The sequence below is a fragment of the Benincasa hispida genome, chromosome 3 (assembly GCF_027475165.1).
Source record: "Benincasa hispida cultivar pf3 chromosome 3, pf3_genome.v1.1, whole genome shotgun sequence".
Taxonomy (NCBI): Eukaryota; Viridiplantae; Streptophyta; class Magnoliopsida; order Cucurbitales; family Cucurbitaceae; genus Benincasa; species Benincasa hispida.
The window spans coordinates 4,372,057-4,385,894 of NC_143480.1; the positions used below are offsets into that span (position 1 = coordinate 4,372,057).

The window sequence follows — 13,838 nt, forward strand, 5'->3', positions numbered from 1 at the left end:
TCACTCCATAACACACCTTTAGGGGTGTTTGATAACCAAGGAGAGTTAGATTGAGTTGGTATTTTTTATCAACTTAATGTTTGAGAACCAATTTTAAATGCTGGTGGGTTGAGAACCAACTCCCAAATTCTCTCTCCCTCCAATGTTTTTAATGGTTCCACCCATCGGTTTTTGTTGATGATTACTCCTATCACACTCTGACGACATATTTTGATGACCACCTTCGAGTGGTCAACTCCGACAACCAATTCCGAGTTCCAGCAACCACCTTTGACGACACTCCGACAACCTTGGTAGAAAAAAAAAAAAAACTTTGACTTTCACATTTGCACGACCAACTTCGACGAAGAACTCCAAGCTTCACCATCCACCTTCGGCGACAACTCTAACGACTACTTTCGCACAAGTAACTTCGGTGACATTTTGCCTACCACCTTCGTGTGTCCAACTTTGGCGACCATAGATAAAAATAAACGGTGAGTTTAATTACCCACCATTTTATCACACACCCTAACTCGTTTTTCCATGCATTTTTATTCTTCCAACTCTCTCAATTACTTTGTCGTTTCTATCTCTCATGCTCTTTCACATTTACTCCCCTTCTCTCATCTTTTCCCTTCTTTTGTCGTCGGGTTCGTCAATCGCATTTTCTATCTTCTTTCTTTGTTGGGCTCGTATGAGTTTTATTTTCCCTTTTCTTTCTTAACTCCTTTCTCTTTTTTTATTTTCTTTCTATGGCTATTCTTTTAGATCTACTTAATCTTCTATTTCATTTTGTTTCTTATATCTAAAAAATATTACATACGATGTCCTATTGTTGTTTCATTAAACAAAAGTTCGACGATATGTTTTAAACAATCTATCATTTAATGTTTTTAAATATCATATTCTGATGAAATAGTGGAATTTAAAATTATGGCTCAAGTATTATTATTTTTTTTTTTTAAAAAAAGATAGTTTGTACACTGATGCAATATAATGATAGAAAAAATAGACATCAGTATTTCTAAAATCGTTTCACCGGTTTTAGAAAAAAGGTAAATCCATATTCCACAAATTGGTCAAAAAAGACTATTTAATAGTTGGTTTTAGGATTTATTTTTATCACATTTTTTTGTGCTTCTGAAATCAATTTTGAATGGTTAAAAATATTTTTTTTAGTTATTTTAATGATTTTAGAATTAATTCACAAACATGTGATTATTGTAGTTCTCAAATGACTGATCTCTTCCCTAGACCTTTCTAGGAGATTTTACTTGTGGTATTTGGAGATATAGTCCAAAATTTGCTGGGACCGATTGATTTTGCATTTGCCCTCTTCAAAATTCAACTATGATTGGCGAATTCATATGCCACGTTTCTGAATTTTCTGGCCGATCAATATGTTAATGCTGGCAAAATTTATAGTCGGTTATGAAAATTGTGTAAAAATTTCTGACAAGTGTCAGAATCTTCAAGGAACGAAATTGCTGTATTAATTGAGCAATAAGATATATATGGATGTTGGTAAGGTACCAAGATCCCAATGGAATATCTAAAATATCTATGTTGAATTATTGGTTGCTTTAAGATTCGATTTCTTTTTTCAGTAAAGGAAAACGTGAAGCTCTTGAAATTCAAGCAATTTAAATTGTCCTTGAGCTTTCAAGAATTATTTTCTTGTGTTTTTTTTTTATATCTGTAATTTTGGTAGAAATATCCATCAACGTTGTCAAAAAATTCAAACAGAATTCCATGAACAAACTATTTAAAACCAACACATCACGAACTTTTTTTAATCCAACTTTTAACCTTTGCAGCATTTCAATTTTTATCCAGGATTCAATATCATTACTCGAGTGTAATAACGAACATTATGGTAGGCTTGCACAGGATTGAGATTAAAACGTAACATACCAATGAGAACAGTTGCGGCCAATAAGTATACCCTTCTTTCTTTGGAAGCTTACACCCCCATTAAAGAAGCCTGTGCTCTCTATGAAACTAACTGGCTCTAGTTCCTTGATGTTTCTCACAGTAATATATCATTAATCCGAGGCCGAGCTGCTTCTTTTATTCCTAGATGAAAAGTTTGTTTCCATGAAGGGCCTGCCAGAAAAAAAAAAAAAAAAAAGTGAGAAGAATAGAGGATCAAATATAAACCAAGTTAAATCCCCCCAAGGAAATTAGCTATGAACAGTAATAGTAAACACAAGGTTAGTTTCGAATGACTTTTAGGGGGTGTTTGGAGTAATGAGTGAAATTGTGAAGTGAACTCCTAGGCCCGTAGTGTAAGGAGTTACAAGACATAAAATTGATTTTTTTTTTTTTTTTTTTTTTTTTTTTTTTTTGCAGTGGTACCCATGAATTCCTTGAGTCAAACAAGGAGTGAAGTTCAAACTTCCTACTTCCCAACTCCTTGGTCCAAACACCTATGGATCCCTTATTCCTTCCATAGGAAGTATTGATCCAATTCGATAAAATTATGTTTCGCAATTTCATGATCCAATTATTTCAATTTCGAACTGATTTTTGGATATAAATCACGAAAATTTATATTAAGCACTTGGAAAGTCATTCCAAACTGGTTCATAGTTTATGTTTATAACTTAAAAGACTGGTTGATAAGAGAATAAGATGGCATGAGGACCAACCAATTAGTGGGACACAATGGTAGGGTATCAAGCATAAGCAGGGTAGTAGGGACTAGAGTTATGGTAAAGTCATTATAGAATACATTAAATCTTACTTCAGTTGAAATATGTAATAATTAAGCCCAGTGACTGTATAATGCTCAGCTTTGGTATATTACCTCGATTTCATGTGTAGCAACGTGAAGAATATAGAAATCATGAGCGAAGAAGATCCCACAAAAATGTAGGCCCATCCAAGGAAATCATTTCTTCCCCCTAACCAGCTTGATGTTGAAATAACAAGCTTCTTTCTACCTCCAAAGCTGTAAGTGTTGTAGTTGTTCATTATCTTGATATCTAGAACATCATCAGCATGCAAATCCTCTTCAATTCTACCGTATAACTTTCTGAAGCTTGGAAGAGCAGCAGTGCGCATCCAGACAATTAGATCTTCATGATCACTCAACTAATATATGAAAAAAGAACCAGCAACCAAAAAGAAAGGAACAAAATAAGCCAAAATATTCGTCGCGGACAGATTATTCAAATGGAATTTGAAAAGGAAATTTGAAACTAAATATTTAACCTGTAGCTTAAATAATCCATATGTAAGTTTAATCATGTGAATATACATACTGAGATACACCTAAATTTCTATTCATTCAATTAGAAAAGTAACACATGAAAATCCACACACAAGCTTACATATCTTAGCCATTCTTCCTTTCCCAGTTGACACCACAACACAAGCTTACATGTTTACCCAGGTATTAATCATTGGATTCTAAATTGGATAGATAGTCCCTTGAAGCAAAAATATTTTCCACGACCCTTCCAGAAGTTATATGTGCGGACCATTTGATTACTGTCTTGGAGCTCTTTTAAAATCCTTTTGTAATTATTGTTGCCTTGAGTTTGAGCCCCAAACCCAGATTCTCCCCTCGGTTCAATATATTAATTAAAAAAAAATACTAAATGATTCTCTAATATAACGGAAAAGTAATATGTACGGACAATGTAATTAATGTCTGCATACTTGTAGCACTTACAGGAATATTTGGATCTAGATTTCCACCACCAATCAAGGTTCCATTTTGGAAGTTAAAAGGATATACGTGCTTTCCAAATTTATGTTTACGGTCACTTTCCCAAGCAATGTTCTTCCTGTTCACCTTCAATTCAGATTTCCCAAGGACAAACCTGTATGTGTCATTGAACAAACTCCATGCTATCAACCCACAAGGGACAACTGGAAGACCATTATGCAACTGGATTGGTTTGCAGGAACTTGTATCGTTGTATGCCAGTCCATGTAAGAGCTGCTTATCACTTCTACTTTTGACATACCTGAAGTTTAGGAAAAGTACAAGATTAAGTGCGCTTGTTAACAGTGAATACTCTGACGTAATTAGTATTTCAGAATAAAGATTCTTCAGCTGAAATAATAGTTCAAAGAAAAGAGATGAATTAATATAAAATCAAGCATCATTACAAAGAACAGAAGGTTATTACCTTCGGTGGTTCTGATAGTAGTTATCTAGTTGATAGTAGATGTAAATTGGAGCTTTCATAGTCTTGTTGACCTATAAAAGTATTAAAATAAGATCAGTAGCAAAAAGGAGCATGGAGAAGAAGTAGAGTCTAAGGGCTAAGAAACACTGGCCCTTCAGTTTGAAAAATGTCCATTTGTAGGACGGTACAACATTTATTGGATAATTGTTAGCACTGTTAGACAATAGTTATATGAAGTGAATATGAGTCTAACATGGTTTTTGTTTTTCCCCTTTCGATTAGAAATATTTCATTATGAACGAAATTTACAAACAAGGAGAAAAGATAGACCCAATCCAAAGGAGTGATAAAATTTATCCAATTGGACAGAAAGGTAGCACATTATAAAATTGAAAAAGCAGTGACAGTTTACACCTAAAGATAGAGCTGGGTAGACAGTATTTTCATAAAGCCTATTCATAATCCTGTTTTTTTTTTTTTTTCATTTTTTTCTTTTTCTCCCTGTATCGTTCCAATTTTATCGGATGTCCCCAAAGGGAATCCTGTTTTTTTTTTTTTTTTAATGACAAAAATGGTTCCTATCAATCCACTAAGCCAAAAGAAGGCTTTGATGGTGTATTTAAAAGGGTTTCATCTCATTTTTTAAGGGCCCAACGCTTGTTAGACATTTATCAGGCAGTGTAAGGCATAATAATGGACATAAATAGTAATATAAGACCAAAAAAAAAGATACAAATATATATAAAGTTTAAGAGTGGAAAACATCGTAGCACATAATTGCATAGAACTTTTGACTTTAGATTTCCTTCTCGTATATTGAAAATGTATATTTTTACAAACATGTATTGTCATGTCCGTGTCCTAGAATTTAAAAAATGATTGTCATTGGTATTTGTGCTTCTTAGGTAAAGAGAGGGGCCTGTTCCCATTACCCTTATTTCTTAGTCATAAAAAAGGCATTGATAACAGAACAATTATTTGACATTAACCACAAATGAATTTTCTGACTCAAACTCTACACTATTGTTTATTGGCACAAGTGGAGTTTTTAGCCCGAATCAATATTTGAAAGCCACAAATTTATCATCCTTCCTTCCATAGGGAGACTACTGCCCTTTCCCATCTTAACTTGGCCTGAAAACTTGAGCTCCTTTCCAGCATACCCCCACCACCCCACCCACACCCCACCCCCACCCAATTTGATCCCTAATAGTTTCATGGTAACAAACTAATCCACAGCACAAAAAATATACAATGTATACTTTTAGAATTGTATCTTTATATCTATTGTTGAAGCGAAAAATATACTCAATGGAACAATGTGTTCAATGCAGAATCTAAATATAAGTGCGCTACACACAAAAGATAAACACACCTTTAAGGGAAAGGAACAAAGTTTAGGAGCTGAACTATCTTTGATATACGCCACCATATTGTTTTTATATGACACAGGTACACATTCAGTATCATATCTGTATACAATTTCAGCAACCTGCACAAGCATTTTCAACTGTCATTGCAGCACTTATCTCATACTGAATGGAACAATGTATCTAGCTAAGTAAAAGAAAAGCAGTTGAAGAGTAATGTTTAAGATCTATAGAGAACACTTACACTGCGAGAAGCATGAAGGACAACAACCCCAACAGGAATGAAAAGAAGTCCCATTAAAAGAAAAACAGAAATAACCTACAGAAGAGATAACCAACATTCCAAAATCCATAATAATTAATGTACAGTGGAGAATTATAAAGGACTAATGTGTCAGGTCAGGCGACATTCAAAAACTCACCCATGTAGGTGTCAACACAGGCTTACAAGCTGGAAGGCTCTGTTGTGTAAAACGATAATAGGCTGCATTTAATGTAAAAATTGCAGTGTTTACAAGAATACATCAAGTGAAGAGAAAAAAGTCAACAAAATTGGCTTGGAAGGTTGTCGCAAACTCTAAACTTAATTGCCAACAATAATAACGATAAAAGAATAAAGCATGTAAGAGACCAAATTATAATGATTCCCTAACATTTGTAAATAAAGCAACGAACTATAAAACGGTTTGTCAAATGTCTTGTTCATTGCCTACTTCTCAAACATATCGAAGATGAACCACGTATCCGAAGGCCCAAAAAGAAAAGGAATGCGTTTTCACAAGATCAAGCTTCGCATCTTATTATACCAACTATCCACCTTTCCTGTGGTCATTTAACATGATTGCATATACTAGCACCCTGAAGTCTACTGTGCCAATCGGAGCTCAAATATACCATAGGCAGAAGACAGAGATGACTGGACTGGAAGAAGGAGCGTGTGATGCAACCATGTAGCAAGGGTTCAAGATACCATTTCCAAGTATGTTAAAATTTAGGCTCAAACCATTCATCAAAAGTCCTATATTATACTTCAAATTCAATGCAATACTAAGAGTAACCAAGCCATCCATAAGAACTTGATGCCTACCCTCCTTACTTGACTAGTTATTAACCCATTCGATCTCCAAGTTCCTCCCATCATCAGGCATGGAAGTTAAATTTTTTATGACCCATGCTCTCTTTGTGCATACTAGAAACACTATTCTTGTGCTAGTATCCATATTAAGTTTTAATCAAATATCCAAAAGCACACAAACGTCATAATTTCCATAAAAAATTAAAAAAAACCCAAAACAAAGATATGAATGCTACTTTTATCCCAGGATGGCTGGTATAATTGATATAACCATAATTATGAATACTAAGATGCTTTTCTTTGTACGTGGAGACTGGAAACTTCCCTTTATAGTAAACCTTCACTTTTGAAGTCTGCAATTTACATCTAGAGGTTAGCAGAAAAAAGGGTACAACAGTACCTTCACCTATAACCAATGGGAACACGCGGGATATTTTAGTAATTAGAAAAGATGACAAAAGAGATACCTTCATCCTACACTAATCAAGCCTCCACAATATGCAGCTTTTTGAAACCAGCAAATCAGTTGATAGTAAAAGTTACAGCACACACACTTCATATCAACTAAACCAGAAGCTATACAAAGTTTAAAAATTAGACTGCCGCCAAAACCTCAAAAGTTGGTGAGCCAAAAAACTCGATGGATATTTAATATTCCAGGTAAATAGTTGTTCGGGGGTTTTCAATCCAGGACCACTTAATCATGCAAGGATTTTACTATTATGTCCAAGAATTTGGTTTGAAAAGACTTCACTAGTTGTATCAATTATTTTATCATGGAGGTTACCTGTATGTCTCCTTGCTTGTACATATTCTGCTGGAACTGATCCAGATCCTTCAGGAGCCATTAAACTGCTGCTTCCATCCAATTCCATAGTTTTCATAATTTTAAATGGCAAGCCCCTAAAAGAAGTGTTCTAGGAACTTGCACTTGCCCTTATGTTTCAAAGCTATTGCACCAGAAGACAGGACCAGAATCTTCTGTCAGCTACCGAGGCCCTGCCAAACTGCAAGTTGAATGAGTCTTCTTTTAGAAAAAAAAAAAAAAAAAATGTTTGGCAAATTGGTGTTTCACCTCACAGTGATTGTAAACAAAAATGTACGAATACAATACATGTTTATTATTACAATAAGTAAGCATATATGTAAACGTGTGTATGCACATATTTACATGAATTGTGTACTTATTTTTTGTCTGAAAACAGTAGTTCTTTAAAAATCTGTGTTGATTCAGTTCAGAACTTGCTTCCCTGTTTCTTCCCCCTTAAAATCCAACTACAAGACAGAAAGCTTTTATATAAATAAAAGCAAACAAAATGCAAACCATATCGCCAGGCCAAGCAACCTGAAGTAGCATTCCCTTTTCACTCATCCATACACTATGATAAATCGGCCATGTTGGCCCTTATGGAGGGACAGCCAATTGATAAATGAAATTTCTTTCATGGAATGTTCATGGTCTTTGCTCTTGGCATAAAAGGGCTCTGGTTAAAAAGTTGATCCAACAACATAATCCTGGAATCGTTCTTCTTCAAGAAACAAAGTTGCCACAAGTTGATTATTTTATTATTAAACCTATTTGGAGCTCTTCTTTTATTGGTTGGACGGTGCTTCATGCTATTGACTCTTCCGGCGGGCCGGCGGCATTCTTATCATGGAGTGAACCTGATTACACTGTTACCAAGGTTATTCACGGTCACTTTACCATATTTGATCATGTATCTTTGGCTGGTGATTTTTCTTTTTGGCTTTCATCGGTTTATGGCCCCTCCGATGGTGTACTCAGAGCTGACTATTGGCGAGAGCTTGATGACTTGGTTGGGTTGGGAGGAGAGCGATGGTTTATTGCTGGCGACTTTAATGTGGCTCATTAGACTTGGGAGAAGTGCCATGATAATTCTGTCTCTTCCAATATGTGGGTCTTTAATCAATGGATTGCCGATTACAAATTACTTGACATCCCTCTCAGTGATAGCAGGTTTACTTGGTCTAGCTCGGGCCGTACTCAATATATGTCTTACTTCATAGATTCTTTCTCACTGATACCTGCCTTGACAAGTTTGGTTCAGTAATTTTAAAACGGCTTGATAGAGTTACTTCATATCACTTTTTGCTTCTGACTTCTGGTAACATCAACGGGGGCCCCACTCCTTTCCGTTTTGAGAATGCTTGGCTTAAAATTCCATCTTTTCGTCATATGGTGGAGGATTGGTGGACTAGCCATCTTTGTGTTGGGCGAAGTGGACATAGTCTCATGATGAAACTTAAGGAACTCAAATTTTTTCTCCGCAACTGGCATCGAACCCAACGATTAGAGGCTTCATCTATTCAATCTCTTGTGTCTCAATTACATTATCTGGATAATCTGGAGGATAATGGCCCTCTTTCGTCTGATTCGAGAACAAATTGAGTTTGAGACAGCGAAGGAACATTTTTATTGGCAACAATGATGGAAATTGAAATGGCTTAAAGAAGGGGATGACAACACTCGTTTTTTCCACTGTATTGTTGTTGCCCGTAAGAGAGAGTTCGATTGTTGAAATTCTTTCAAGAGATGGCCATAGTTTGTTATCTGCGAAAGAGATTGAAAAGGAATTCTTGGATTTCTACTCGAAGCTTTTCAGTAAGGATATGGCACAACGGTTTATTCTTACTAATCTTGATTGGTCTCCTCTAACCCCCTCTCAGGCTATTGGCCTCGAATGGCCTTTCACTGAGGATGAGATATTTACTGTTGTTTCTTCTAAATTCCCTGGTCCTGATGACTTCACTGCTGAATTTTTTAAGTTTTTTTGGTCCACTATCAAGTATGATATCATGACAATGGTCAATGATTTCTTCTCCTCTAGTATCATCAATGCTTCTTTGAATGAGACGTACATTTGCTTAATCTCTAAAAAGGTTGATTTGAAATCGGTTTCTGATTCTCGACCTATTAGTCTTATTTCTTGTGCATATAAAATTATTGCTCGGGTGCTCTCTAATCGATTGAAACTTGTCCTTCCACATACTATTGTTGCAAATCAACTTGCTTTTGTGGTTGATAGACAGATCTTGGATGCCTCTTTAATGGCCAATGAGCTGATTCATGACTGGTTTTACAATAAAAAGGCTGGTGTGGTTGTTAAGTTAGACCTTGAGAAGGTTTTTGATACTGTGGATTGGGATTTCTTGGATGTCGGGCTAAAGGTTTTAGACCGATTTGGTGTCGGTGGATTCAAGTTTGTGTAGCTAGTGCAAACTATTCTATCATTCTTAATGGTCGTCCTCGAGGGAAGACTATTCTTTCTAGGGGTATTCGACAAGGAGATCCTCTTTCTCCCTTTCTCTTTATTTTGGTTGTTGGTTTCCTGAGTCGCCTTTTGGATCATAGTTTAGCTCTGGGGCATATTGCTTCTCATTCTATTGGTACTTCTTCTCTCACTTTAAGCCATCTTCAATTTGCTGATGATACTTTATTATTTTCTACTGTGGATAATTCACCTTTGCAGAATCTGTTTGATATTGTTGGTATCTTTGAGCATGCCTCTGGTTTAGAAATCAATCTTGCTAAAAGTGAGCTGCTTGGTATTCATATTGTTGATCCTGATTTTCAGTGGATGCTGAACACTTTTGGTTGTAAGAAGGACTCCTGGCTGTCTTCTTATCTGGGTTTACCTCTTACTAGTAATTCTAAGTCTATGGCTTTTTGACTTCTCGTTATTGAGAAAACTAAGCACAAGTTTCATAATTGAACATATGAATATATTTCAAAAGGTGGAAGACATACGCTTATTCAGGCTACTTTGTCTAATTTGCCTACATAGTACATACTACTGATCTTTGTTTCGAGCTCCCAGCTATGTCATTTCTTTGTTGGATAAATTGGTTTGCGATTTCTTTTAGGAAGGCTCTTGTGACGAGGGTAGCATACATAATTTGAACGGTGAAACTACACAACGTCCCCGATTGATGGGTGGCCTTGATATATTGGTAACTTCAATCATTGAAATTCTGCGCTTTTGGCTAAATGGATTTGGTGTTTTCTTACTTTGCCTGATGCGTTATGGCACAAAGTTATTGTAGCTAAACATCATTTGCTTGCTAGGGGTTGGCCATCTTCTAGATATCGAGGTTCTTATCTTTCCCCCTGGAGATATATTTGTCAGAACATTGGGTTGATTGCTAGTCGTGTTCATCGACATATTGGTGATGGTGCTACTACCACTTTTTGAATGGATCCTTGGCTTTGTTGTGGTATTTTGTCTACTACTTTCTCTCATTTGTTCCGTCTTGCCCTTCTTCCTAATGATATGGTGGCGAATGTATGGATTGTTGATACTGATTCTTGGGACCTTCACCTTCGTCATAATATTAATGATCAGGAAATTTCGGGATGGGTTGTCTTATCGCACCATCTCACATCAGTAAGACACCGTTCTATTGTCGATGTCTGGTTCTGGCCTTTAGATTCTTCAGGTGCTATATTGGCAATTCCCTTATGGTTGATTTGATTGGTTCTGTCGATCCACACTGGAAGGACCTTTATTATGCTATTTGGAAGGACTTCTATCCAAAGAAGATTAAATTTTTTTTTTATCGAAACTCGGTCTTGGAGCAATAATACAGCTGATAGATTGGAACGTCGTATGTTATATGCATCTCTCCCCTTCTTGGTGCTCTACGCGTTGCCATAGTTCTGAATCTCATACTCATTTGTTTGCTCATTGCTCCTTTGGCGAGGTTTTTGGAATATTATTTTGGATGTTTTAGGCTGGTCTTTGGTTCTCCCTAATTCTATTTTTGATCTCTTGGCTACTCTCTTCGTGGGGCATCCCTTTGGTGGTTCTAGAAGAATTCTTTGGTTGGCTATTGTGAGGAGTTTCTTTTAGACTCTTTGATTGCAATGGTCGCATCTTTTGAGACATATTCTTTCCTTTTGACAGATTTTTTGAATCTGTGCTTACTCATGCTTTCACTTTGAGTAGTTTTGAGTCTCCTGTAAATTCTTATAGTTTATCTTTCTTTCTCTCTCATTGGAGAGATTTCTTGTAACCACCTATTTCATTCATAAATGAAATATTTCTATTTTTTTCTTTTAAAAAACGTAGCATTCCCTTCCAATAACCAAAAAAAAAAAATATATTAAGTTATAACCTTCTCTATGCCCGTAGTTTCCACCCGAAGAGAACGTAAAAATCAACTACGTGTATCCAAAATAACGACAGCATCTCGAATATGGCTAGCCAGTTAAGTTGACTACGCACATACATAGCAGGTAGTAAAAAAACCCCTAACTGCTCTCTTTCACAGCCAAACCATTCCGGAGTACAATGCAAGACAAGAAACAGGATTTTTCGTGGATAAAGGTACCACAAATATGCATCACATAATAACTCTACTTAATACTGACATGATCCAAACATAAGTGATAACCGTGAATCGAAACATGAGTCAGAAGTACAGAACCGAAAATTGGATATATGAGATGCGCGGGGGTTACCTGGAGACGTCGGACAGGAGAAACGGAGCTGAAAGAAGAATAATTTGATTACAGCACTCAATCCAATGAGATGATGCGTGAATGCAAGCTATCAGAGGTTGATTGGGCAAAGAGAAAGTGGGATCAGTACTGAAATCTTGGGTTTTTCGAACGAGAAGCTGTGCAGCACCAAGCGCTGTGCGTATAGAATAGTTAGATATTCTGCTCCCACCCTTTTCTCCATTTTTCTCGATCTCCAATTGTTTGTTCGTGGAAAATATTCGCGTGTATCCGTCTGGTGTGACGTTTGACCTCCTCGTCGAAGTACATGCTTCTAAAAATCACCACAATTTTTTAGAGCTATATGAATAAGAAAAATGATAGGGTGCATTTCTCAATTAAATTGTTCAATTATAAATTTTGCTTTTCCTTTCTTCATTAAAAAATTTAATTCATGCAAATTTGTGACTAATTATTAGACATGATTTTTTAAGTATAATAAAAGTAGATGATTCAAATTGTATACCTCTTGATTTTTGAGCTAAATTCATTTTAACTTTTAAATTAACTTTTTTATTCTTCTTTTTATTTTCATTATACGGTTGTGGTTAAATTACAAGTTTAGTTTTAAAATATTCATTTTTCATTTCATGAACTTTAATAATGAATGGTTGCATCATAGCTACTGTCCTCCTACCATAACCAAAAAATAACGAGTCCCTTAAACGAATTTACATGTTAGGTTATGGTTATGGGTATCTTTTATTCTAAATACTTTGCATTATCATTCCACTACCTACCTTTTTGTTTTTTGGCACTGCCAAGATTGAGGAAACGCGAAGTCTTAGTATTACAATCACGACTTAGGGGCCGTTTAGATTGGGATTTCCTCGATACCCATGAATTAAGGATGCCTGAGAATTATATGTTTGAGAATAAAATTGTTGGGAACCAAAGATGACCATGTTTGGTTGTGCATGAAAATACTATCATAATTTTGTGAACAAAAATTGTGTTTGTGTTTAATTTATGAAATTAAGCATAAAAATCTTATTATAATTGTAATAGATTAATAATTTAAAGAATAAATAATATTCAATATATCAATAAAAAAAAGTAATTAATTATGAATCAATAATAATTAGAATTATAAATATTTGAAGATTATAACTATAATTATTCAATATTTTAATTATAACTATAAATATTTTAATAATTTTATAATTAAAATTAACCGCTTAATGCATTTAATGAACGTCATAAAATTAACCGCTTAATGCATCTAACATTTAATCATTTTTATTATTAATTAAGCTCAACATTAGTAATTTTACTTTTAATTAAATAATATAAGAAAATATATTTAAATAGACAATATATTATATAAAATGTGAAGAAAATGAAATAAAAATATTATATGTTAATAAAGAATACTAAAAAGTATTTTGTAAATATGATATGTTAATAACGAATGGGGTAATAAAAAATAATCACAATAAATAATTAACTTCTTATAAATAACTAGTGATGATTATATGTTCATAATGAACGATCAAATTAAAATTAATCTTCATAAATTACTTAATTATTAAAAAAAATAATAAAGTAATAATTTACTATTATTGAAAATGAAGTTTAATACTAACTAAATTTAACTAATCCTAGTTTACTAAGTAAATATATTTAAGATATAATTAGTTAATAAATTAATAATTTATGTAAAAAATAATTTCACTCATTTAATAAATTTTTATTATAAAAATAAGTCAAGTAAATATTTTAGTAAATTAATATTTATTAATTAACTA

At 34.5% G+C, this 13,838-nt stretch overlaps 1 protein-coding gene across 2 annotated transcripts; it reads right to left on the reverse strand.

Annotated features, from left to right (window-relative positions):
* Positions 1-1,746: 1,746 nt before the first annotated feature.
* LOC120073147 (LEM3 (ligand-effect modulator 3) family protein / CDC50 family protein) lies at positions 1,747-12,400 on the reverse strand. Of its 2 annotated transcripts, none has more exons than XM_039025798.2 (9): positions 12,052-12,400; positions 7,357-7,576; positions 5,917-5,978; positions 5,739-5,813; positions 5,500-5,616; positions 4,125-4,195; positions 3,662-3,959; positions 2,792-3,078; positions 1,747-2,088 (listed from the first exon to the last, which is right to left on the reverse strand). In XM_039025798.2, the coding sequence occupies exons 2-9, from the start codon at positions 7,451-7,453 to the stop codon at positions 2,028-2,030; spliced, it is 1,068 nt and encodes a 355-aa protein (XP_038881726.1). In that variant the 5' UTR covers positions 7,454-7,576; positions 12,052-12,400; the 3' UTR covers positions 1,747-2,027. The 2 variants fall into 2 exon arrangements, with proteins under 2 accessions (XP_038881726.1, XP_038881727.1); XM_039025799.2 differs by having other exon boundaries at positions 7,357-7,568; positions 12,052-12,376.
* Positions 12,401-13,838: the final 1,438 nt, after the last annotated feature.

What these genes read in the sequence shown, in the direction of transcription:
- LOC120073147 (XM_039025798.2), bottom strand. Translation starts at nt 7,453, where the DNA reads ATGAAAACTATGGAATTGGATGGAAGCAGCAGTTTAATGGCTCCTGAA. An exon ending in TACTATCAGAACCACCGAAG is followed by an intron (nt 3,960 to 4,124) that starts GTAATAACCTTC and finishes CCTAAACTTCAG; the next exon opens with GTATGTCAAAAGTAGAAGTG. An exon ending in ATCTAGATCCAAATATTCCT is followed by an intron (nt 3,079 to 3,661) that starts GTAAGTGCTACA and finishes TTCATATATTAG; the next exon opens with TTGAGTGATCATGAAGATCT.